Source organism: Zosterops lateralis (genome assembly GCF_965231275.1).
Source record: "Zosterops lateralis genome assembly, chromosome: 4".
Classification (NCBI taxonomy): Eukaryota; Metazoa; Chordata; class Aves; order Passeriformes; family Zosteropidae; genus Zosterops; species Zosterops lateralis.
In genome coordinates this window covers 27,049,466-27,077,449 of record NC_139765.1, presented here as the reverse complement: position 1 = coordinate 27,077,449, position 27,984 = coordinate 27,049,466, and the positions used below count along the sequence as shown (strand labels likewise).

At 38.1% G+C, this 27,984-nt stretch overlaps 1 protein-coding gene across 1 annotated transcript in view; it reads left to right on the top strand.

The window, feature by feature from the left end:
* ANO4 (anoctamin 4) overlaps nucleotides 1-27,984 on the top strand; it is a gene marked incomplete at its 5' end in the record, with an annotated part of 125,766 nt that overhangs the window by 49,541 nt on the left and 48,241 nt on the right. The window contains 6 exons of the mRNA XM_083859803.1: nucleotides 4,589-4,689; nucleotides 7,781-7,825; nucleotides 14,068-14,199; nucleotides 19,877-19,983; nucleotides 21,896-21,951; nucleotides 22,553-22,674. Of these exons, the coding sequence (XP_083715929.1) occupies nucleotides 4,589-4,689; nucleotides 7,781-7,825; nucleotides 14,068-14,199; nucleotides 19,877-19,983; nucleotides 21,896-21,951; nucleotides 22,553-22,674 (563 nt within the window). The remainder of the gene's footprint in view (nucleotides 1-4,588; nucleotides 4,690-7,780; nucleotides 7,826-14,067; nucleotides 14,200-19,876; nucleotides 19,984-21,895; nucleotides 21,952-22,552; nucleotides 22,675-27,984) is intronic.

Here is a 27,984-nt window from a genome sequence, read left to right as displayed (position 1 = left end):
AGCAATTCTCAAAAACAGTGGAACATGTAGTAGTTACTATTTACTACTCTACTCTCAGACATCATACAGAGCTAGATCACAGAGAGAATTGTTACTAGAGGAAGTATGTTGATTTTGTCTCCTTTTCTGTTTTTCACTGCATTATGGTCTTACCAGAAATTAGCTAGATTTGCCAAAATGTAAAGAACTGTTTCTGTTCTGGCTTTTTAACTTGCGTTGTATGATCTTCCTGAAGTAGGCGATACTAATTCTGGTTGTTGAATCTGTTTCAAAGTCTTACTTATTTTATTTTTATGAGGAAGGCTTTTAAAGGTGAAGAGAGACTCAGCCTTGAGAATTTTTCTCTTAAATGATGATAGAGTAAACACCTTATTGGTAAATCCTGACTTTTTTTTCGCCCTATTGTTTTGCATACATGAATGAAAACCTGCCTAGTAGCCTCAAGGCAAATAAACAATGGCACCATTCAATTGGAGACCACTGTAATTTTATCCTTCAAGGTTATGCGCCATGAATAGGTTTTCTCAACTTTCCTAACTTTTAGACTCAAGAAAGGCTTATATCAAGGTAAGTATCTACAGCTGCTTTTGTCTTAAAATGACTTGACAGTATTATTGATAATGAACCAAAATTAGCTAGAGGAAGAAAATGTTCAAGAGAATATTTGATAAAAGATACTAATCTTTAGCCTTCATCCTGGAAGCCAGCCTGCAAATACAGCAAAATAGGGGCTTTTCAAGTGACATTCCATGTCAGCATAACTCTGTTTCTATTCAGACTAGCAATGATAAATTCAGAAGGAACAGTGTCAGGTAAATAGTGAAGAAATAATATATATATATATATATATATTTAAATCCTGCCATCAAAAGATGTTAGAATGCTTGCAGGAATATATGGGCATTAGTAGCCAGGACTTAACCAGCAGTTAACACCACTCTGTGACCGCTTTAGAAGGAGAACAACAACATGACCTTTACAAGCTTTCCTGGCCTAGTTGATGACTGTAACTCACCACAGCAGGTGTTTCTGCTTTTGGAGTTACATAAATGGCCCGTGCTTTAGTGTCTTTCACTCCTTACATAGTGATACTGGAGAAGAAAACGTGGCTTTGTTTTTAAATGTGTTTGCAGTTGATTGGATTTCTTTGGGAAACAGCAATGTCTTTATAAACTTAATGGTAAATAGAAGGCTAGCCTTGCCAAAAGGGCAAGTCTGTAAATATGTGAACCTAGGATTGCCTGTATTCCAGGACTGGCAGCAATGATACGGTATTAATGATGTTTGTCAGTGAAGCCAAAATGTATATTGACTATCTATAACCCAGACTCTGGTGATCTGAATTCTACCATACAAACCTATCTTGAAGATCAGGTCAATTAAATTAAATATACCTTGCTACCACTTCTCAATGAGAATAACAATTAAATACAGTTCTTGTAATAAATACAGGTGTTTTTAAAGGAAAACAAGTCTAGAAAGTGGTAGTTTTAAGCCAACATTTCTCTATGGAAGAGAGCAGTTCTTCCACAGAAAATAATCTTTTCTCTAGCCAGTTTCAGTCAGTGGGTTGCCCAAAAGGCTGTAAAATCTCTGCCTGTAGAGATATTCAGTACTCAATGGGACAAACTCCTGTCCAAACAGGCTGATCTAAGTTAGCCCTGCTTTAGCCAGAGGCTTAGCCCAGATCAACCCTAGAGGTCCCTTCCATTCTAGATGAGTCTACAGTTGTCTGATTCTGGTAAGTCTCTTGTCACCCTGGCTTTATGCAGTTCTGAAGACTGCCGGGAATGTTTGTTAGTGACCAGAAGAAAATCAGCTTTTTAATGGATATTCCTCCTCAATAAATCAGTTCAAAACAAGCAATTTTTTTGAACATTCGTGGCCTGAAAATTATTGCGTGGTGATAACGATAGCCACTGGTGCTACAGGTCAATTCCAAATATTTATTCCATTTCTGTGTTTGCTAAGTGTTTTATCTCATTGGTCTGCCCCCTTAATTCCTTTGTTTTTCTTTCTTCATCATCTGGACATCACTTTATAACAGATTGCTCATGTCAATAGCTTATTTAAGTTTCCAAGGGGAGTAATGCTACATTGATTTTTGTTTGCATGTTCCCATAATGTGAAATTGAGTTTACTTCTTGAAATCATTTAATGAGCCAACCCTTGAAAGTCAATTACAACAGAAGAATGTTCCTCTATTCTCAGTGGAAACATTTATAAGATGAAGGATACTGAGCCTAAATACTAAACTAACCAAGAGAGTTTAGGAGATTCCATTCACTAAAGTATTTCTGTAATGAAGATGGTCTTCATGCTATAGTTTTTCCAGATATTTTGGCTAGTTATTTACTCCTTAGATTAGGTGAGTGTGACATCTCATTCAATTCGTCCTGCATCTGGGTTTGTTATTCTCTTTCCAGTCTTTTTTTTTCCAGCCTAGCTTTTCTGAGCCTTGTTTAGTGCTTTCCTTTATGAACACTTAAAATAAGCAAACACAGGAGAAACGGATTTTTATATTAATAATTTAGCATTATTATTTCTTTTTTTCTGAATATAACTGAACCTGCCAAGTGTATTTTGATTAGATTTTCTGTTGGTTAGATCTTTTGTTGGCAAAGCTGATTGTCATTTTGAAAACATTTTTGATGTGCCAACATTGCAAGATTACAGAGTAAAAAATATTCTTTAAACATCTGTATTGTGATGATTCTTTAAACATCTCATGGTGAACGATTTGAAAGTTTTTCATGTTTCTATATGAAAACATGTAACACATAAGATAGCAAATATAGATAGTGCTCACTTCTGAAATGGCATCTTCATAAGTCATGTTTGGCTCCCATATCTAGTATGGCTTAAACTACAATGTGCTGGAAAATACCTATAAACTTCCTGTTTAACAGCCATCACTAAGTTTAGAAGTTGTTTTTAATAAATTCCCTCCATTTCTCAGTTTTTATTGGTGTGTTGCTACTGTAGTTTCTTTCTGTATGTTGGGCTTCTTAGATGGTTCTTTTGCGTTTTGGTGGATTTTGTTCTGTTTTGTTTTTTAATCCAAGCTGTTTATGATAAAATTGCCAATCCACTGCTGACAACCTCACCTTTGAGAGAGCAGTTTGCCAGAGATTTTTAGGGTGGCAGAATTTAGTTTTGGCTTTGTGGTATCTCCTTGCTAAATTCTCATGGGAAAATAAAAGCTAATTTGTGAAACGTACCTATTAAAAAACCCATAATTAAAGCCTGATTTAGAATCCATAAAAGTCAAGGCAATTGAATTCATTGTCTCTGAAGCAAGACTCGTGGGGCCATTTTCTTGCTCTTGTATCATTTTGTATTGAAATATTTATAAAAATTCATCAGCAAAGAAGAAAGATTTTTTTTTCTGCAGCTTTTAGCATCAGAAAGTCACTCATGCCTGTATATGTTAAATCCATATTTGCACCCCAGTAATATTTTTAGTACAAGTATTTCTCTGTGTCCATTATGGTCCAATACTATATTTATTTATAAAATGTTAACACTATAGTGATTGGGTTGGGATTTTGGGTTGGGTAGGGTTGGGGTTTTTTTCCTTTGATTTAGTTTTGTTTGTTTGTTTTTTAGAAGTTTTTTGATGTGCTAAAGAAAATATGTTTCTTAAATCCTGGAGTTTTCATTCTTATCATGTCACAAACTAGTAATAGTTTTTTAGCTACTCTGAGGACATGGACATGCAAATTCAATAATTTCAGCATCTATCAGGATAGTGGAGGGAGAGTGTAAAAAGTATTAATGTCAGCCTGCCATCCATATTGTCACAGTAGTTTCCAGATAAATAATACTAGATTTAAGAACTCCTAATAACTTGCATTAACCGAGAATTTATGTGAGAAACTTTGGATATAGGACAACATCTAAAAAATGAAGAAATCATCCCCAAAGCTAACTAACAATTTTCTTGCCTGGTTTTCTGTCATCATATTTTCCTTTTCTCCTACTAAGTACACTTTTACCTATTTCTTAGAATGCCATCCACTTGATTGTCTAAAATTATATTGCATGTAACTTCATGAAAATTTAATTAATATTCATTAGAATTTGAACATTTCATCTTCCAGTATTACCATGTGGCTCTCTGTATTCTCACATCAGCTTCAGCCAAACCTGCTGTAGCTTTCTTGGAGAACACTGTGTCTCCTCCTGAGTGCAAACATTCCTCCTCTTCTCCTCTTTGCTGCACATCCTCCGGTCTTTGCTAGACAGCTTTCTGTGAGGTAGCAGCCATGCTGATGTGCAGGCCCTGCACATTATAAAGTTCTCTTCATGCTATATACACTCAGCTAACCCGCAGATGAATCTATCTGCCCTCCATGTCCTCTTTCCCTGTAAAGGAGGCATACATGCACACCAGAAGGGAGTGCTTTTCCCTTAACAGCATGGCTTTCAGGACAGCAGAAGAAAAATGAGTTGACAAAACACTGATACATTTCAAGAAGTCTAAGGAATTGGGAAGAGTGACACATCACATTGACAACTGATTATGGTTTCTTTCTTTTTACTTGAAAAAGTAAGCTCTGGTGGCTGTTTTGTTTCTATTTTGCAGTCATCCCTAGCAAACAATGACATCATCTTTGTGAAACTGCATGCCCCTTGGGAGGTCCTGGGCAAATATGCTGAACTAATGAATGTAAGAATGCCTTTCAGGTAGGTGTAGTCATATTTTGTCTCAACCTCCAAAGCCACACTTTACTGTAAAGTTAATGTGATAACACCAAAATGCCTATATAGAAAAGTTTTTCTATAAAATACCACACACCTTTAGAAAATATAAATGGAGCTCTTTAGATACCACGTGCATTGCTGTTTCTTGTTAAAGCCTACTCTTTCAGTACAATTCTGGTTTGAGATTAAGATAGGCTGTAGCAGTGCAGCTGTTTTCATGGGGTATTCTGTCCTTAGGCCCTTTAACCCCTTCAATGCTGGAGCCCCCTGCATACTTGTGCGCTGCTGTTTTTTAAATGGACATTTCATTGAAATCAATGGGAGGTCAAGAAGATCCAGGTACGTAAGGCAGCACAGAAAGTGCATGTCTGTTTGACGTATCTGGTATGCACCTGTAAATTGCTTGTATAGTATGTAGTTTGTATCCCATAAATAAGTATAAATAAGTATCTCATCTAATAGGAAAACAATTTAAGCTACAAATGCTTTCTTTCTGTGGAGAAAAGAGAGAAATGTTATTAAATGCTACTGATAACCAGATTAATTCCACATTGACATCCAAGTTATTTTTATCATTGATTAATTAGTCACATGTTGGGCTATGAAATTTCCAATGTAAAATACTGCTTTTACTCTGCTGGTTATCAGAACTTTTAACGTAGCATAAAGACTTCCACTGACCACAGTCCATGAACTGAGAGGCCTTGATTCTTCTTTCAATTAGCAGGGTTTATAATATAAAGCTCCATTGATTTTAATGTAATTACTCCTGAACAAGAAAAGAATGAGACCCAGAATATGCAACTAGTGAGCTGGTGCCTTTGTAGGATTCCTTCTGTTTTTTCTTACCTAAGTATGAAAAATGCCTCTGGTGTGACACACCCTGTAGCAGTAGAGAACTCATAAGGAAAAATGGATATGTATAAAGGACAAAATCGCAGGCTTATTTTGTATTTATTTTGTATTTATTTTGTTTTCATTTTCACAGCAAATCGTCAACTGTTCTTCCTTATGCTTTTATTACTAAAAAGAAAATTCTAAAAACAATCACAAGTCATTACAGGATAGTAATAGCCTTTTAAAAAAGTGTTCTAGCCATAGAAACAATGGATTAGGCCAAAAGTGTGCCTTCTTTGACTTCTAATGCATTCCTTGAGATGGACCTGCTCTGGCAATAGAGTGAGGTCTCATGATTCAGAAATACACCAGGAACTCTGAATTTAGTCACGGAGCAGCTTGCTCTTCCTGATCACTCAGCAGATAGCAAAATAGGTGTCATACAGATTATGAAAATACTGAGTTTTTCTTGACCTGCGTCAGGATCATGGCTTCATTCTTTCCACATCCATAGAATCCATAGAGAGAAAATTATTACAGCATTATTAAGAGGAAATCATGGTAATTCACTAGTGACTGCTGGGCAGGCTCTTCAATTAAAGAAGGCTCTATCTTAAAAACAACAATACAGTTTACCATTTCAAAAAAATTTTACAGAATGTCCACAAATCTAGATGGTGTGTTTCCAGATGCCTTTGTTTAAGCCCTCGTTTTAAGAGCTGCTGGTTGTTTATTGCTCCGGATTATTCAGGCTGAAATTGTGCAAGGTCCATGCATCACTAAATGAAATCCTTGTTGTTTCAAAGCAGGAGTGAAAAAGTGGTGGATACCTCTGAATATTGGAAGCAAAATCAAGAAGTGGATGGCATCTTCAGAAACACTTAGCTTTGATCTTTCTCTGCTCCTATTGAGTAGAGCAAGATAAATAACACTAAGATAATAATCCAAAGAAGGCTGGACAACATGAAATAGTTTTTAAAAATTTACCTCATCAGCATGATATGGATTCTGATAACAAAAATACCCAAGAGTTCTGAAAATTAACCTGGAATACTAACCAAATTTTATCATTTATAAAGCATTACTGCTGTCTTATTTTAGAGGACTTGCTTCCGAGGCACTAACAGCATTCCTACACTACATCTACTACAATATTTAGAACATGTGTGGTGTAAGCCTTCGTTGTCCAGAAGTGGTACAGTTCTGCATTACACAATGGAACCTCTCAGAATACACAGAAACCACCTTGATTTAGCAATGACCTTCAGTAGATAACAAAGTCAGCCTCTGGAGGAGGAAATCAGAGTTCGGTCAGGCACCCACATCTTCCAGTAAGGAGTCCCAAATCCATACTGAAGAACCCTCAGATTTTCTTGAGTCTCATGAAGATGTGATCTCTGTGCTGAAGTCAATGTGTCAAATCCTGACAGCTGTGGTATGATAGGCATCTATGAGAAGAACAAGGGCTGCCAGCAGGGGAGTGGCCCAGGAGGTGGACTCCCTGTTCTGGATCTGCACATGATGGTTAGGGTCTTCTCTGCACTGCAGGGCTGGTCAGGAGGCAGGCTGGGAGTGGGTTTAGCATGTGTCTGCTCATGTCTCCTTGTCTGCTCACTTGCTCATCATTTGCTCTCACACACGGCATATTGCACTGACAACAGAAACCAGCCTGTATAAGGGGCAGAGGGAGTGGCTGCACACTTGGCGGGGTGCTGAGCACATGTGCACTTGCTTGTGTAGCCTACATGCTGTTTTAAGGGATGTTATCCCAACAGCAATCACTGACCCTGCTTGGTACTGCATGTGTTACAGCATATTGCAGCATAAGGTACAGCTTTCCTGGCTTTTCTAGGTGATTTCCCCTTGTGTTTCACTAAATGCAGCTTTAATAACTCACTAGTAGATGTCATATAATTTATCCATATTTGTGTCAGTCCTATAGCATTCCTGCAACAGTTTATGAACTCTGAAATAGAAATGTCTTTGGATCCCAAATTTTCACACATGACAAATAGCAGAAAAGGAGGAGACAATGGGAAAATTATAACCTTCTGGCAATTCTAATGCCCCAGTGTCTGTGTGGCTTCCTGTGACAGTTCTGTTAATCTCTCTTTTAGTCTCTTCCTCCACCTCTTACAGGCTTCTGTCTTCAATCTCCTTTCCTTCCTTGCTAGTTCATACTGTAACTGACGATGGGTTTTCTTCTCGACTGGCTTCATTTTTGCTGTTCTTCCAGGAGAAAAATCTATTACCTGCATCGCCGATACAAGCTCATGAACAGGTAAGTACAATTCTCATGCCAGTCTAGTTTATGCTCATTTGAACCCACTAACAAAAATAAAAGTTAAAGTCAAGCTGGAAGGAAAAGTTTGTCAGATATCTGTGTAGAAATGATGAAGGGAATGGTTACATACTAGGACACCTGAAAAAAAAAAAATGGAAGTTGCATTTTTAAGGCATCAGCATTGTAAAAGAAGTAATTAATTTTATCATTTTTGCCTTTTTTAGGAATAAGAAAATATTTTTCAACTGTTGGAGTCTTTAAAGGAATAGAAGTATATTAGTGCAAATGTGCAAATGCTGTATGCTTTCTTTCCATGTAGCTGGTTAGGGAGCTCCTTGGGGTTAGAGTACCATAGTTGCAGGGGGGTTTTCATTTCCATGAACCTTGCTTACTTGTAATAGTGATGGCATTATTTATTGCTTCCTCTGTGGGGATGCTTAGTACTTTGTTGGTAGATAGGAAGCCAATGAACCAAGCTTGAGAGACATGTATTTTCCAAGAATCTTTGAAGTGCTTTCACTCAATTATTAAATACCTTTAAGGTTATGCTTGACACCCAGTTTATGTCTGACTTGATGCAATGAAACTCTTTCCTTGCAGCAGTTTGCATTTTCTTTTTGATACCATTGAAAATTAAATGAAAATATCTCCAAAAGGCCTAAAAGTAATACAGGCTTGGTAAAAAACAGATTGTTTGTAGATCTACAATTATCTCTCTCACTGTGTGTGGCATTTAATGCCACGGTACTGTTGATGCAGTTTTCCAAGGGATTTAGCCTCTGATCTACTGTTTTACTGAGATCAGTGGAAATATTCCAAGAACCTCTAAGAGACAAAAATTAAATTTGAAAAATCTTCATTTTGGAGTAAACAGCCATACCATTTTGCACATAATGTCAATACATTTACATCCATGGGATGATCATTCTGCAGTATGAGCATATTAAAAAGCCTTTTGGATATTAATTTATGTCACAGTGTGCTGTAACTTGATAGCACCAGCATTGATATCACATAATAGAATTTACCTTTTCATATGAGTAAGCACCAAATGAGCACTTTGTGGAATTGATCCATTTTGTCCCTCTTTGGCACAGGGTAATAGATGCACACAAATCTTCTAAAATTTGTTGATGTTGCCCCACTTTCCATTCCCACCTTAAAATAGATACCATAGCAGCTGTTGGAATTGGTCTTGATTTTAAAGAAAACATGGCTGCTTTGACTAAAGCAATAGGAAGGAGAAGGTGAAGGTTCCATAATTTCTATGTGTTATATGAAGCTTCACTTCACGTTCATTTTCTTATGAGTCAGGATGCAATTTAAAATCAGTATGGGAAGAGGTATGATCTTTTTCTGGTATTTAGTTCCTGAGTGATGAGAACACTTGGCTAAATTCAATTTTTATGTTTAGGTCTATAAATAGCTGCTTGAGGAAGAAAAGCTGTAACTGAATAGCCCCAGAGAGGAAAAAAGAAAAAATATTCAGCTTTACAGAATCACAGAATTACTAGGTTGGAAGACATCTTCAAGATCATCAAGTCCAACTCATGCCCTAACACCTCAACTAAACCATGGCACCGAGTCCCACATCCAATCTTTTTTTAAACACATGTAGGGATGTTGACTCCACCAACTCACCGGACAGACCATTCCAGTCCTTTATCACCCTTTCTATGAAGTCTTTTTCCTAATATCCAACCTGTATTTCCCTTGGTGCAGCATAAGACTGTGTCCTCTCCTTCTGTCAGTTGCTGCCTGGAGAAAGAGACCAACCCCCACCCGAATACAACCACCTTTCAGGGAATTACAGAGACTGATAAGGTCACCTCTGAGTCTCCTTTTCTCCAGGCTAAACACCCACGGGTCCCTCAGTCATTCCTCACAGGGCTTGTGTTCCAAGCCCTTCACCAGCCTTGTTGCCTCCTCTGGGTGTGCTCAGTCATCTCAATGTCCTTCCTAAACTGAGGGCCAGAACTGGACACAGCACTCAAGGTGTGGCCTGACCAGTGCTGAGTACAGGGGAAGAATGACCTCCCTGCTCCTGCTGGCCACACCATTCCTGATCCAGGCCAGGATGCCGTTGGCCCTCCTGGCCACCAGGGCACACTGCTGGCTCATGTTCAGCTGCTGTCACCAGAACCCTCAGGTCCCTTTCTACCTGGGCACTGTCCAGCCACACATAACCCCCAGCCTATATAATATTGCAGGGGGTTATTGTGGCTAAAATGCAGGACTTGGTACTTGGAGTTATTAAACTTCATCTTGTTAGACTCTGCTCATCCACCCATCCAACTGTTCCAGATCTCTTTGCAGAGCCCTCCTACCCTCCAACAGATCAACACATGCTCCCAGCTTAGTGTCATCTGCAAATTTACTAAGGAAAGATTCAATAGCCTCATCCATGTCATCAATAAAAATACTGAACAGAGCTGGCCCCAGCACAGACCCCTGAGGGACACCCCTGGTGACTGTCCCCAGCTGGATGCAGCACCATTCACTGACACTCTCTGGGCCCGGCCATCCAGCCAGTTCCTAACCCAGCAAAGAGTGCTCCTGTCCAAGCCCCGGGCTGCCAGCTTTTCCAGGAGTGTGCTGTGGGAGACAGTGTCAAAGGCCTTGCTGAAATCCAAACAGACAACATCCACAGCCTTTCCTGCATCCACCAGGCGTGTCACCTGGTCATGAAAGGAGATCAGGTTGGTCAAACATGACCTGCCTCTCCTAAACCCGTGCTGGCTGGGCCTGAGACCCTGGCCATCCTGTAGGTGCTGCATGATGACACTCAGTATAAACTGTCCCATTACCTTACTGGGTACTGAGGTCAGGCTAACTGGCCTATAATTTCCAGAATCCTCCTTATCACCCTTTTTGTGAATGGGTGTCACATTGGCCAGTTTCCAATCATCTGGAACCTCACCGGTAAGCCAAGTTTGTTGATAAATGATGGAGAGTGGCTTTGCAAGCTCATCTGCCAGCTCCCTCATCACCCTGGGATGGATCCCATCTGGTTCCATAGATTTATAAACATCCAAGTGGCTCAGCAGTTCTCTGACTGCCTCCTCCTGGATAACAGGGGGACTATTCTGCTCCCTGACATCTACTATCTTTATTTTCACTTATGTGAAACTTAAGATATATGGCTTCAACTGAAGTACCTACTTCCACTACTCCTAGTCCAGTGTAGATTACAAGTACCTGAAGCCTTTGTCCATTTCTTGAGTTAATACAAACATTATGTTGACATTTGGGCAAAATTTATTTCAGAGAGGAGTTTCAGCCCAAGGCAAATCCCAGAGCAGGTCTCTTGCAACTTGTGAACCTGACTTGAATTTTCTCTCTGGAAATTCTAGTGATTTCAAAATTTCAAATTACAAAACTTCCCTACTTTGAAGGAAAGGCAGGGTATCAGACACCTTATAGCACCTGCATCATGGTTAAAAACTAAACTAATAAAATAGCTGGCACCACAATATGCATAAAGTTCTACGAAAGCTGACCCACTCATAAAAATTAGTCTCAAAACCTTTTTCTGTTTTCCTAACTTTCATTTGAAAAAACGGTTTATCCCTACCCCACTTTATGTTGAGAAAACAGTTTATTTAAATTATTTGAGAAACCCTTTGTGTATTAAACACAATACATATCTTCAGAAAGAAGGTGCTGAGTAAAGACTGGACTTGGACAGCAGGGGCAGGACTGAAGTGGGAGAGACTCTGTCTTAGAGGCACTGTGTGAAGCAGCTACCTTTATCACTCCATCACCCCATTGTTCCTGGGCAGGTCGCACTGCTTTCCGAACACCATTCCCCTGTTCAGCTGAGTATGGGGAAAATGAGGCATGGATTAGCCTAGAAGAAATTATTAAAAATAAATGTAAAAAAATAACACTGTGTGTCTGTGTTAGCACCAACACCACTTTCTCAGCTTTTTCCTTTTGTGTTATGCTCCTGTAGAGTACAAAACCTGCACTACTGACTGACAGCACTGTTGGAATGAGCTGGAGGAAATATAAAAATTTGGTCGTTTTTCTTTTCTTAGGAGATAACTGAGGGGGCTTGCTTTCCCTGCAAAAGGCTGTACTGCATGTTCTGTGCTTTGCAGTAAGGTTTCGCAACCTTCTCAGACCCGTTTGCCAGCAGGCTGACTGAGCATGCCGAGTAATCTGAGTCTTGGGATTGGCGAAGCACTCGAACTCTGGGTACACTCAGTGAGAAGCCAGCATGAATAATGCATTGCTGTTAAATGGAGAAAGCACTCAGCGCTTTGTGCCGTGCTTGTGTGGTGTGATAAACCTGCAGTGGGCATTATCTTAAATGCACATATACACATTGACTTGCAGCATGAATGGGAAAGGATTGCAGATGGGCAGGGGTGTTAATAACTTTAGAGAATTCAAAAGAGTTTAATTAACAAGAATGGAACAGGATACTTAGCAAAACGATCTTCCTAATTCCTCCTCCCTTTTCCATATCCAGACACACCAAGCCTGTTGAATATACAGTAACTCAGTAAATACTGAATTTACAGAGGAAAGAGAAAGGCCAAAAGACAGTGATTTCCCCAGCAGAGAACTTACTTTCCCTTGGCATTTCTATTAGTGACTACACAGACTGCCTCAAGGCTGTCAGGCTGGATGCTGCAGCTGGAGAGTTACAATTGGTCAGGCCCTTTAGAGCCCTGGTATCTGGCATCTCACCCGCATTCAGCGCTGGTATTTGCAATCTCTCCCTGGGCTCCAAATTGCTAGGTCAGTGCAAACACTGTCCATGAAGAGGTTGTGATTAATTACGTGTAAATCTTATATGAAGTTTAGACACATATTCCAGTTTTTCCGAACAGTCCTGATGATAAATTTGCACAAATATGCCACATCCAACACCCCTTGCCCCATCATGCTATTCCAGATTGGAAGTGCCCAAATGGGGCCAAAACAGGTACAGCTAATTTATTTACAATTTTGAACTGTGCTCATGTTTAAAAATGAGCATTATCTTCCTTATCCAAGATAAAAATACCTGGTGGAAGAAGGCTGAATATTCTAGGAAAAACGATATGAATTTCAAATGAAAATATGTAACATTTTCACATCACTTTGCCGTATATTCAGCTGCCTGGATATGGGTTTTCCTCCCTAAAACTGATTGTGCAGAGGTACCAGGGTTTGCTGGTCTTAAAGTTCTTATGTTGGCTCTGCCAAAAAACCACAAAACAACAACTACAAAAAACAAAACAAAACAAAACAAAACAACACAAACAAACAAACAAACAAACAAAAAAACCACCCAACCAACCAACCAAACCTCCCAACTGTATTTCCAGTCCCTGAGCTGCTTTCAGAACTGAGCTCTAAGTTTAAAGGAAGTAAAGTCTTGTCCTTTAGCTCTACTTCTGGCAGCATTCAACTAGTGACTGAAGTATGGGCACACCTCATAATTTATAGTTCACGATTTTTGCAGGGATCAGTGGTTAGGATTGGAGTAGGGATCACTGTGCTAAACATAGCTTTCTTATATCATTATAACATTCTAGTATGGATTTGAATTTGGTTTAGATTGTCTTCTCCAATGAGCTCTGATGCTTCCCTTAATTTCACTATGTACCTTTGCATGAGTCCACCTGTGGTCAAATCTGCCCTTTCTCCAGCTCAGTCATTGTTTGTTTTCACCTTCCAAATGTAAGAATCTGCATAGCAGTCACCTCTTAGCCTGTATACCCAGAGATCTGATTTCATGAAGGTTGTAGTGTTGCAAGAAACTACAGTTGAACGAAGTAGCCTATTTTTTAATAGCATCAATTGCAAGGTAAGAATCCATACAGAGAGCAGCAATGGGATGTAACTTGCTGGGAGTTAGCTGCCAAAAATCTTTGTCACAATCTCCACTGTTCTAATGTTTAGATGACCAAAATGTAATATTGGTTAAACCTGAATTTTAAACTACCTGAAAATCTGAGAAATAAAGGTTTAGAGACATGCAGTTACTGGGCTTAATAAGATTTATGGCAGCATGTACCATCAGCATTGCTTTTCTGTTGAGACAAAATAAAGGCTCCTCTGCAGAAAGCTGGTTATTAGTAACCAAGTTCAGCCTATGTAATTTGATCTGCCTCAAAAAAAGTCAAAAGACATTGCACCTCTCCTAGTTGTAAATATTAAGTGTCCTGGTTTGACAACCTGTGCTTCATAATGTAGAGAAAAATGCTATTATCATAAATGCTTGTACTTATCATGTGCTGCAGGATCGAGAAACAAATAAGCAGGTTCCGAGGATGGTTACCCAGAAAGCCAATGAAACTGGATAAGGAAACCCTGCCAGATTTGGAGGAGAATGACTGCTATACAGCTCCATTCAGCCAACAAAGGATCCATCAGTGAGTATTCTATCATATCTCAGCTGCAAGGTGAAAAGTTTTCCTTCTGGATTCATCTTGAAAAAATTGTTTTCTTCATTCATGTCTTAAGGACTAGTGCCTTCATATTAGTCCTTTTTCACAAAAACGGAGAGATAGCGAGTCTACATTTCTATTAATTAAAGGTCCAGCTCAAAGCTAAGGAAATCAATGGGAAAGTTCCTTTTCATTCATTAGAATTTCAATTACATCTTTAAAGGGGTCAAATGGCTATTTCCTCTCAGGGTGGAGCTACTTTTCAAGCTTTTTCTGATATTCAGATTGATCTTAGCAAGCCCTATCTCTACCAAGATGATCTGTGCCCATGTTTCCTTGAGCCTCCTCACCCCGAAATCTTGGCTAGATCAGGGAGCTGTTGCAACTGGAGACATGGCACTGGGTTGCATGGACACTTACTTGTTTTAAACCAGGATGATCATTCTGGTGTTTAAATACATCTACAGTATAATAACTATACCTTTTTAAATTGCTTTTTATAAATGGGGATTCATGGTTCTGTAAATCCTGCTCTCAAAGAAATCTCTGTGCTACCAAACATAGATATGCCCTGCAATGGGTTTTCTTAATTCCCTCTGATTCTGGACGTTTTAATTGCCTGACAGATAGAAAGAAGCAGGACATCCTTGAAAAATACAAAAGGCTCCTTCTATCTCAGCTGAATATTTCTGAATTAACCAATTTAAATTAAGAAATGATCTGGGGGGAAGACTGATCTGGGGGAAGGGCAGAGGAAGGTGGAGGAGAGATTCTGCACTTTTATGACTTTCTATTTTACTTCGGCAGTTTTGAGGCTGTGGTGCCAAATTGGAAACAGACATTCTCCACTACAACATTCTTCACCCCATTTTAGGCATATGATATGAAAACTCCCTGCTAACCATTAAAAATGTTCTTTTACCTAAACAAGGCATCCAGCTGCAGCCTTAAAAGTCAAGCAAAATGAAAAATAGCAAGTGCTAATAATATAGCCATTTTCAAACAAATAAAGTAGAGAAATGTGTGGTATTATTCACAGGGGAATACTGCAGACCCAGACTCTTGCTGCTACTGCAGTTGGTGATTTACTTTCTCCATGTTAAATGTGCTAAAAACCTGCTATTACCTCAGCCAACAGCACGTTAGCTGTTGGCTCAGTGATTTGCCTGGGAGTACAGAAGTTTGGGCATTTTCCCTGTGCTAAAGAAAACACTACTCACATAGACATCACTGTATCAACAACATCTGTGCTCTTAGTTCACAGTGCTTCCAGCAGAAGGTAATTTTAGATATGGCAAGTGTCAGATGTCAATGTTTCAGTTTCTGTGGATCCCACAGTGCAAAGACACACACAAATCTGTGCCTGCATCCATCCTCCCTTCATACCTTTGTCGCCAGACCATGAGATTTCAGCTTGTTTATCTTGCCACTAAATCCAAAAATAGCTTTTTCCTGCCTTTTTACATTCCCGAAATATATAAAGTAAAATAAAGCAAGAAAAGTAAACCCACTTTTTTTCAAATGTGTATTCAAAGATTCAAGAGCTAAATTTACCCTTTAAGTGTTTGTACAACCTGCAAAATTACTAAAGAGAATGAATGAACAGGAATTTGTTGGTAATTTTTTCTTGGTTGAATTTGCACTAATTTGAGGCCTTTTTTTAGACAACAGTTAGCTTTGCTGTGTTTGCTATCCACAGAAAGATAGTTTGAAAATTCCAGTTCACAGTTTAGTTAAGAAGGCTAAAAATATAGTTTCAAAGCAATTAACCTTCACTGACTCTTCGTGTCTCTTACAGCATGAATGTAAGAGCACTATTTCCAGAATGCCATTTTTGAAAGGGACTTTAATTAAGGATCAGCTCTGGAACCCTTCCTTCCAAAAGTACTCTCAATAGTCTTCATTGGGATTTTCCTTTTGAGTAAGGACAGCTCACACAAATAAGACTTACAAGACCAAGTTAATGATAATAGCTGTTGTGGAACAAATCACTGACTTTATCTACTTATACATTAACTTCAAAGGTAATAAAATTTACAATGTATTAATCCTTATTTTCTGTCTTACAAATGAGGTGACAAAATGATCAAAACCTTCAGTGAAGAGTCTCATAAATAAAGTCTCAACCCTTACTGAGCCTCAAAACAAGCTGTATTGCTCTTATGAATATTCATAAGAATATGAATATTTAATATATGAATATTCATATTTAAATCCTTGTGCATGTTGACAATCTAACAAGGGCAGCAGAAACAGAACGGCTGAGGAAATTCTTCCACCTAAAAGCAACAAGGGTTAAAAAACTCACTAAAAAGCCTCTGCTTTATACAGTTTATAGCTCAGTAATGTCTGGTAAATGTTTATGTGTACCTAGTTTGAAATTGTCATTAGCTCCTGCCCCTGTGAACTGAAATTTGAGGTGTGAGATTCTTCACAGACTGAGAAAACCATTCTCCTCTGAATTCTTCATTGGATGCTGTTGAACATAGAATAGCTTTGATGGTTATTCTGTGAATATGGATTTACCGCCCACATTCAGAAATAAGACAAACTGAAACACAAAAATATGGGGGGAAGAAATGTCCATGAAGCATGAGAAGAAGGGGTAATGATTGAAAGGGGTAGGTCCTACACTGAGCTGCCTGATTCTTACCTGACAAGAACAACTCCTGTGACTTTTGAGATAAATTGAAACCTCCCTGACATTGTCTTCATTTATGTCAATGTCTAGCTGGGATGTTGTAACACAGATGCAACTACCTCAGGTATTTTCAACCTTTCAAGGCCTTCCACTCATGTCTGCCTCTTTTTGTTTCCTGTGCCAGAGGTCCCTGCCCCATTGATTATGGTGATTCTGCTCCTTCTGGGTCTACTCTACAGACAATTTCACAGAAAAAAAAACCCCAGAGTATTTGAGTGAAGCAAAATTTTGAAAACTCTATGATTTTTATGTTCAAAAATAAGTGAGGATTATTTTTAAATGTTACCATATGCAATTCTATCCCAAAACAATGATACTATTAGAGATGGTCTGGAACATCCAGAGGATTCATTTTGGCACTCCTTTTTCACCTTTGCTGAACCCTAGCATCTCTTCTTCATCCATGTCTTTGTGAATAACTTTGAAAAACACTCAAGGGCATGTTTTTGGCCCACTCTAATCATGATGTGTTCTTCCTCTCCTCTCCCTCTCCTGCCCTCAGATGCCTTTTATAGGCACAAGACTGGGCAGGGTGGAAGCTCTGCAGCTCATATTCTCACAGGTGTTTTAGGACTGCTTCAGCTATTCTGGAATAGGCAGAGTTCTTCATGGCAGTTATTATACTGAGGTATCTACATTTGCGTTACGACGCATCTGGATATTTCTTCTTGCTTGTGTGAGATCAAAAGCTATAATTAACAATTGCTAAGTTGGCAAATGAATGCAAATGACTAAAGTGTTTCTTTAAACAAGTGAATATTTCTTTGTTTTTTAGAGTTTGTGTAATCCTTGATTTTTGCCTTTTTGCGTCCATGACTCATGAAAATAGAAATGCTTAAATACAAATCAAACTATTGAACAAGTTCTTCTGAAAATATGTTGAAACGGCTACCTTTAGTTGCAGTTTGAGACAGTTGTGATAACAGATGGGCAAAATAACATTGTATTACAAGGAAAATAGATTAAGGTGTTATCTGGTTCCATGTTGCAGGTTTCCCAGATAAGGTGGTTCAATTCGCAGTTGAATCCTACAAGAACTTGTAGCTGTGTTAGAATGAAAATTACTGTGCTGTTTTGATATCTGTGAAGTTATCTTCACAGTTCTTTAACATTTAGTGCTGGGAGGTGATGTCTTGGATTGTCAGTCAGCAAAAGAAAATTAAATAAAGAGCAAAAATCTCTAATTGTTTTTTCCTGTTTTACTCTTGCCTTTTAATTTGCTTCTGCTGCTATGATAACAGCCTAATACAGAGTTCCAGCTAAAACTGAAAACAACACTGTTCTACCTGCTTCAGAATTTAGATTTTTTTAATATAAATTCTATCAACATTAAGATTTGCATGACAGTATTTCTTTTTTCTCAAAATTATTTTAATAGTTATTATTTTACATACTGATTACTTTAAACTGAATTTGATACAGGTGTAGAGATAAAAACCCATCTTTATATCCACATATCTTTTTGTATCTGAAAAATAAGCTCAGTCTTACATACCTTTTGAGTAATAGCAGCTTGAAATGGTCCAAAAGTGTTCCTATACAGAAAAGGCAGTGGCCAGTGGACACAAATTCCATTTGCTGTTAGGTACTGGTAAATCAGCATGCATGTGGTGGCCAGCCAATATGCATAAAACAAATTACTTTTGGTAGGCACTGTAGGGCATGAGTAGGACTTCAGGAATAGCAGGGAAATGGGAGGAAGCCAGAAGTACTGAGTACAGCAGTGAGTAGATTGTAGACACAGAAATGACCTGTGAGTGTCTGGGGTGGAGTGACAAAGGAGATGTGAGATAGTAATTTATAGAAAACCAGATTTCATTACTTCTGGTGTTCTTGGAGCAACTTGTCTTACCTACCTCTACCTTAGGAATTATTTTTGCTGTTGGTCTTTGAAGCAGAACATAAGGAACTTATGTACACATTGTATTGTATTGAAAATCCAGCTGAGAATTTTGATAATAAAGGGGGAGTGGATTAAGTTCTCAAAGTCCAGAAGCTGGACTACTTGTTTTGCAAAATTACTGTGGAGGTGCAAAGCTGTGTATTATTTCCCATGGGTAAAGATTCAATCTGAAAAAAACAAATTTTCGTTTGGGTAAAATTACCTGAGGCGAAAACTGAGCAGTGAATCTCACATTGTGCACAAGAGGTGATGTGAACCCACGCCAAGTCCTGATTAAGATTATCTCATTTCAGGTCATATTTCTCTAGTGTGGTATTCTACAGACTCATGTCTCTATGACACCTCTATGACCTTAACATTTTATCAGTTTATTCAATTCTGCAGCTCTTCAAAAACACAGATGAGGAAATCAATATTGCCTCCTATCCACAGGGTTTCTTCTGTTTTTTTAAATTTATTCAAACTCACCACAATTCTGTCTAACCTATTGAACATAGAACCTGCATTCATACTTAACTTGATAAGTGGCTTCTGAGAGCTAATTTTCTACTGTATTTTAGCTTTCAGGACCAAATGTAGGAGTATATGATACTTTGAATTTCTAACATAGTATTCAGTAATAGTTTTCAGTAAGAATGGTCTACTACCAAGTAGATGTTTCCAACTGACCCTTAATGGTAAAGCATAACAAAAAATCATGGAACAGATGTGAAATTCTACTACTGCACTTACAAAGCTATGCTTTTGCAAATTTTTGTGCAAGAATTTTGTAGTTTTCAGTGAATTATCTAAAAGTGATGCTTATCATAATGAATCCTTTAGTATCTTCTATCTTTGTCGAGACTACTCCATGTAATTCCTTGTTAGAGAATGAATACTGTTACTGACAGCATCTCTACCTGGCTAATCATCTCTTAATCAAGTGTCTTTAATTCTCTTTGCACTTGCTTACATACTGTTGATTTTTAGAATGCTACAGAAAGTAATGGAACTAGATATTTGCCTTAAACATGCTGTTACATACTTCTGAGATGCCCTTGGTTTTTATTTTCATGTAGCTTCATAATACACAACAAAGATACTTTCTTCAATAATGCTACAAGAAGTAGAATTGTACACCATATCTTACAAAGAGTGAAATATGAAGAAGGGAAGAACAAAATTGGTAAGTACTGAGCTATGGGCTTTTAAATTTGTGTTTAAAAAAAGAAAGGAGAAGTCTGCCTGGCCTCATAACAGACTCTTTTCCTTCCTTTTTAGTCACTTCGTTTTTGACTGTTTACATTTCACTCACTGCTGTTGTAGGGGCTTTGCCTGGTCATCCCCTGTAATATCAGTCAGCTTTCATAGGCACATGCCACCACATGGGATTTATCATCTCTGCAAGGGAAGAGGCTGATTTAAATGTAAAATATGAAGAGATTACGAGCAGTGGAGAAGCGGAGACTCATGCAGAAGAAAACCTTTATTCTTTCATAAAAATGTGCTTGGAAGAGTTGCAAGATTTTTCCTGCTCTTCATCTCAGGCTACAGGGCTTCTCCCTGGATACCTATTCATCCCTAAGGGAGATGGAAGGCTCTGTATCTCTGTTATTGCTGCAAGTCAAAAGAGAGTTCACCATTGATGTCCTCAGTGCGAAGAACACTATGCATAACTGAGACTTCATTTTCAATTAGCGAGTGGAGTGGAAATTCAGAGTGGCACACATGCAGGTCCAGGAGAGCAGGCAGATACAGAGGAGGGATAAAACGTGAAACAGTGGCCACCTTCTGCTATGTCATACAGAGCACACATTGCTTGAGTACCACACAGAGGTGTAAAGACAATGTAGAGACAAATGTAGAGACAATCTCCATAAAACTCTGCAGTCTATTTCATTTCCCTGCTGTTTAAAACTCACCTTTCCTGAAGGGGAAGAGAAATGTCTCCAAATTACAGTTTTTTCTTTCTTTCTCAGCTGCTGGGATGCTTATATGCTCAGCAATAGCCCTGAGCAAAGCTGATGTTACATCTAGCCCAAGCACCAGCAGTCCCTGCCTACCTCAAGATCCCAATCTCCCTCACGTGTCAACCTGTGCTATACCTATAAAGAACACAGCCTTGCATTGATCACTGGGTAGAGCAAAGCCCATCTCAGCCTTACAAGTTTTATTTTATTGACAGAGACACTGGAAGAAAGCATATTCTGCCAGGCAGATACTGATGCTACCACTGAAAATGTTATTCATGTTGACTTAATACTTCTCATTGCTGTGTTCTTGCTGCCATCTGTTCCCTGTGAATTAGGAAAGGAATCAAGACTCTATGCCTCTGGGTCAATAGGGTTGAAATACCTCCAGGTTCTTAGTGTGGATATTATGTTTTGCATTGCCTGGTAACAGTTCAGTCCTATTTTGATGATTTTCCAAGTGAAAAACACCAGCATCTCAGCAGACATTTCTTGAGGCTCTCATTAAAGAGGAACAAGGCCTGAGTGAGTGGGTTGTTTGCTTACTTTTTTTGTGCCACATAGGAATGATTTTGGTTCAGGTTCCTGTTTATTTTCTGGTCTTGTACTGCTACAGCTTTTCTTGTTCGTTTCTGTCTGTCCAGCAACTTTCGTAAGACATAAGCTGAACACATTTTAGAAAGTTGTTATGTTATGGAAATTAGGAGTTTCTGTTGCTGTAGTGGTCTGCAATTCAAAAAGGTCAAGAGCTTTCCTGAAGTTTTTAGCTCCCAAGATATGCAGCCTTTCATCTATGTAGCTTTGTTAGACTGTATTTTATAAGATCAAACTGTAAACCTGGTGTGAGGTCTCTGATTTCACCAAAATTACACTAAAGATGGATTTGGCAAATTAATCTTTAAGCCTCTAGCAAAATAAATTATAGATTCTGATTAATATTTGAACAACTTTTTCTTTGTATTATATCTCAGTTATCAAAATCTATAGAGGATCAGTTTTTCTATGTGTATCATGTACTGTCAGTTGGCTTCAATCCTCATTTAGCCAGTTTATGATAATGTGTTTTGCTTTTCACTTAGCAATTTTTCCACTCCTATTGGTAAATAATTGAATACTTTTAATTCTTAGGTCTGAATCGATTGCTCAGTAACGGCTCCTATGAAGCTGCATTTCCTCTTCATGAGGTATTTTGCCAACTTCTTTTTCTTTTTGAACAGACTTTTCTCACAAATTAATTCTTAATTGTGTAATTATTTATCCTCAATCTTATTAATGTCTGCCTCTGACATGCTTTCATTTAGCAATGTTTTTTTTCCTTGGGGAAAAAAATTAGGGGTGTTTTCTTGCGAAAAGAGATGAGTAAAGAGAGTTGTTCTGGATCTATTCTATAAAAATTGTTTGAGTTGATATATCAGTATGTTTTCAGAGAGGAAATCCATCACTGGGGTTTCAACTCTGGGTTAGGTTTTTTGGTTTTTTTTGGTTTTTTGTTGTTTTTTTTTTTTGTTTTGTTTTGTTTTTTTTTTTTTTTTTTTTTGAGATTCTCCAAAGATTTTCTTTGCATTTCTAGACTATGGCATGAATATAATTTATTATAAATTTCTTAGGAAGAATAATCTCAAATCTTAGTGACATCAGTTGGTATTTTTTTAATGCCATATTTAGGTTTTGGGGCATAAGTATGGAGTTTGCATAATTTGTGTTATCCATACTACTAATAAGGGAGATGTCTTAAATATTCTTTTTTACTGCTGTTATTCATTAATGTCCAGATTTGTATTTTAGGGAAGTTACAGAAGTAAGAATTCAATAAAAACCCATGGAGCAGAAAACCACAGACACCTGCTCTATGAGTGCTGGGCTTCCTGGGGAGTGTGGTATAAATACCAGCCACTGGATCTTGTAAGGTAAGAATTACCTGCTTTTTCTATGTCACATTATAGACGCTTTGAGCACAGGCTGTTTCACTTCTAACAAAACCATGAAAAGCTCAGTTAATTCATGTGGGTTTTAAAAACTGATACTGAAGTCATGGGAAACCATTCTGTTCATGGTGACACTACATCCAAAGAAATATTTATAGTGGAGTTTATAGAAGGACCTGAAAGCAAAAGAAGTTTCCTTCCAGAGTTTCCTGACCCTGTAATTTGTAATGAAGTATTTACAGGCTATTTAAGAGAGAAAAAAAGGAAGAGAGAAATCTGTGGAGTCTGGATTTACATGATTAGACATCAGTCCACAGGAGTTCTTCTTCTTCCTTGGAGCATGGCTTTGGTGAAAGATAGGCTCTCACTAACTAGATCTTCTTTTTCCAAAAAGCAATCACAGAATGAGCTTTGAATGAAGTTTCATGATGCTTACAAATGGCACAGAGCAGAGCTTACAGTTGCTGAGTGTGCTACTGTGTTCAGCAACACTAATGGTGGAAGTCTCCTCTGTACCACTGTCCTTTAACTCAGACCAGCTACATCACCACTGTCCAGATTTTTATTCATCTTGAAAGTAGTCTGCAAAGAAAAAAAACACTCAAGAAAGCTGAGATGTGATTCCAAGTTCTTACAGTCCTTTTAAATTCTGTTTGCAAATAGCCTGGCATTGACTAATAGAGAATTACATATTTCTTATGCATATAGAGAGAGCCAGAGTTTTAATTGGTTGTGTTGGCAGAACTATTATTGGACAGTAATGGGGTTTTTCTGCTTGAAGAGAAGAATATGGAGCTACAAGAGCCTATTAATAAAGTCTTCAGATGTATCAGAAACACTGAAGATACATTGGCCATCAGGAAGGGTCATCCACATCATGCAATTGGTTCAGGTTATTAATTTCCTCTTTCATAAGTCCTGTAACTAATAGAAATTTTTGCTCTTATTTATTCTCAAAATTGTTTCCAGATGAAAGGTTTGTAGAGCATAGCCCTGGAGACAGACAGTTACTCACTAAGGGCTTATAAAACCTATCCATTTCATAAAATAGAGAGTTTCATTTCCATGGATAAAAAGTTAACCAAGAAATACAATTAAAAGTTTTGCTGAGTCATGTAATGTTTTTAATGCTTTACAAAATAATTTATTAGAACTCATAATTTAATCCAAAAAGCTTTTTTTTTTTTTTTTTAATACACTGGATAGAAATATGGAATTTTTATCAAATTATACCGTAGAAATTGCTGATTTTTGGTGGAGCCAACAGTTCTACTGAAGAATTTTTTCCTTTCAATTTTCCAGTATACAACAAGATATTATTATCACAATACAAACAGCTTATCTCTATAGAGTTTTATAATCATTTGTCCATAGTGGTCAAGGCTACTGTTCATCATCCCTTCTTGTTTGTGAAAGTGCTCTTGAGGCAATACCTGGTGTTTGGCTTAATTTGATGATCAGGCATCTGAAAGTTTTTTTACAGTTTTTTAAGCATGAGAATAAATGATAACAGGATAGGAAATGTTAGAGCTATGATTATTTTAGACCTTGATAGCAGCCTTCTTGCATAGCCTGGGTTTAAAGTTTAAGATATTTTAAGAGGCTTTATTTTTTCATCAGCTAGAGTTTTCAAAATCTAATAAAAAAACAAAAAGGGCAATTGCTACAGACTCCCTAGATGAGGTCAAGAGTGTCCTGCTGTTGACGAGAGCAAGCATTTACCCAAAGAGGAGAGGGGCAGGGGGAGCAGTGAGATTCCCTGAGCATTGGCAGCAGCCTGAGTCACAAGCCACAAAACCAGCAAGGTTCAAAGCTGCAGTCCCAGCCCAGCCTGCCATTTGCTGCCTGGAACACCTCCACAGACGTGATAAATTCACTGAAGAAAGGTGACAAAAAAGAGAAGGGGATGCCTTTTTCTTCTCACTTCACAGATGCTGGCTTACTCACATTTCCTCAGCTCCTGCTGAGTTTTTCAGAGGATTCGAAGATTTGGGAGAAGCTGAGGAAATGTGAGTAATCCAGCATCTGTGAATGAATCTTCCACATCTACTGCCACTCTCAGCAGTTCACGTATCTATTGAGCTGGAGACTTTTCCTTGAAGAACTGATGACACCAGCAAGACTTGCTGTTCATTTCACTTGGAAGTATCTCAGTGGGCACGCTTTAAAAAGAAGCATTTTTCAGGACCAGTTCTACAGCAGGAAAACCTTTTTCCCCCCCATAACAAAAGTTATGTGGGATTGTGCTTGAAGGGTGTAGTGTTTTCATCTGTACAAAAGGAGTGGTTGGATGTCGATTCTTCTGCACACATCAGGCCAGAACTTATGCTTCTAGTTCACATTATGATTTAGAAAGGCTAAGAAGTAAATTAGACCTAGATAGTACAATTATGTCATTAATAGGTGTGCTATTTCTACCTTAAAGTCAAGCTACCACAATGATAAGTGAAAATATTCATTCTTCTATGCTATTTTTTTTTCCCCTTAGATGTTAAAATGAGGCTTCCATCTCTTGTGCTGCCAGTTTGGCAACTCCCAGATATCATTTAATCTCATCAGCTGGCTGTTATGGAGATACTAGTCACTAAAAATAAAGGAGAAAAAGTCATTCAAGGGAAATTGCATGATTCTGCTTCCACTCTGCTTTGAAAATGTGATAGTATGATGGTACAGACTTGGCATAATTTACAAAGCCACTCCTATTAGTCAGTAGATGTGGTACCATGACTTTAATTATACATCTCTTGAAATTTAGTGTCCAAAGAAGCTTTACAAGAATAATTTATGACCCTTAAATTGATTATAGTTGGAAAGAAACAGGACTCATTTTATTTATATGCTCAGGCAGAAACAGTTGCAGTAATTCCTGAGGACTTTGGATCACCTCCTTCACACTTCTGTGCATTGCTGCTTCCCTCTTGATTGTGCACAAATTGCTCCTGCTGCTGCTTGTGCATGTAATTCACAGGACTAAAATTCAGGGAGAAAACTATGTTTTTTAAGTGATTGTAAAGCTATCTAAATAAACCTGGAAGCAAAAACTGATGCCTGAGTAACCTGCATTTTGCTCCATATTTCCATTAAATGTCTTGACTGCAAGCTGACTACTCTCTTTCAGTGTCCTGTCAAGCCTTCCTACCCATCCCATTGCTTCTGACATGAGAGCTTCATATGCCCAAAACATCTGCTAGAAAGCTCTAGTTTCTGTGATGTAGAAAGGTCTGTACAGAATTTCATTTTTACCTGCAAAAGAGTTCATGAAAATAGATAGGTTCTTGGTTTGAGCCCTGATCTGTCCATATTCTAGATCCATGGCTTCCTTCTAGGCATGCTGAAAGCAAAATATTCTATAATGAAGGTTATTAAACATACGATAATCCAATATCACATTTCATAAGTCTGAAATTAGACTTTGTAGCTTAGTATTTTTCAAAAATGTGCCTTATTGATTAATATCGATATTGAAATTGTGACCCAATTAAGTCATAGGTCTACCACTGGAATGTGTTGAGGGAATATACAGTTCACCATTAAGGTAACTGGTATTGAAGGAATAGTATACAGGCTAGCTTACAACTGCGAAGCTGAAATTACCTTTTTATTATTTTGATGGTACTGCATATATAAGGATAGGAGAGATGGATTATTCTATTAGGTGCTTGGAGGGTTTTTATGTTTCTGCTTTTTAGGTTAGCTGTGGAGAAAATTTTCTGTGGGAGAACCATTAAAGACTCAAAAGACTTTTTTCTGTCCATATTAATAATCTGAAAAATTGGATAATATATTAACAAAGTTAAGAAGAGCACAAAGATGTTATCAACACTGGAATATTTCAAAGAGGCCTTGAAATGAGCAGAATGATAATGGGTGAAATTTAGGTATAGGTAATGCACAGTGATGTATTCTGGAAAAAAAACCTCTGGAATTCTTTGTGTATGATGCTGAGCCCTGGCTCAGAGAGAACTGCCATCACTGAGGCAAGCTATATGAAATTTCTGTTCTTTACATAGTGACAGAAGAAAAGAAACAAATTCATTCTTCAGACAAATATTTGGGGCAAATTGAAGGGAGTGGCAAAGGTATCTCTACATGTTTTCCATCTCCTGAGGTCATGATGGTCCAGACTAGCTGAATTACATATTGGAATAAATGTGGAACTGCTCTGAATATGGCACCTAGGAAGGCCTCCAAAGACCTTCTTACTGGCATAGTTTGTTTCCATAGCATTTAACTGAGTGGTATCTGAGCAAGACTAAAAGGAGAAATATGCAAACTTTGGGGCCAGAAGATATGATATATTAAGTTGATCCTGATGCAATTTACTGTAGTACAGCCTGTGCTTGTGGAGTACCAGCTGAGTTGCAAAGGGCAATAATGGAATATCGAGGCTGTTTCTCCATATTTAAACCAATACGTATCAAAGTAATGTCAACATCCTTCATTTATTTTTAAAACCCCTCTCAGATGCCTTTTCCTTACTTTTCAGAGATGGGTTGCTTCCCATCATGGACAGTCTTCTTTACGCACACACTGAACTTTGCTTGGGTCTTCATCTAGGATTAGGGTGTTAGATTTCTAGATCAAAAAAATACTATGATTTGCACTGCTAGACTGAAGGGCTCAACAGGATAGGATACTATTTTTGCCATTAATGCTTGTCAGCTAGAGGGCTGGAACAAGGAAGCATTCATCCTTGAGTGTAGGGAATGAAGTAAAAAATAAAGCTTGATGAAGGTTAGGTGGACTTCACTACTTTGAACTGCGCACATGTAGAAATATAGGTCATCTGTATTTAGTGGTAGTAAGCTGAAATGTGAGTTTGCATTTTTGGAGGTGTAGGCACAGACTGACATCCTAGGTGTGAGGAAAAAATTCAGGCCAAAGGTTTCATTTGCACTCTTAAGCCAGGTCTTAAAAAGTAGTTTGCAGTGTGTTTTTTTACAATCAGACCTGCTGCTCTTACCAGAACTGAGCATGTTAACGTTAGCTTGCCATCTCTTTAGCCTGTGAATTTGAGTCTGTGTTGAATGACAGAAAAATAAAAACAAAATGACAATACTTGGCTTCTTATACAGAGCTGGTAAACTCAAATGAAAATAGTCACTGCAGGTCAATATCTTTCAGCTGAGCATGAGCTCAGGCCTGAGAGATATTTCTCACACTGGAAATTTTTAATAATGACTTGAAAACTGCTACCTTTGTGCAGTCTACATCAAGTGTCCTCCAGTGCACTCAGCGCTAGAGACAGCCCTAGGTCTTTCCATTCTCACTGAGAAAGTTTGTCCAATGATG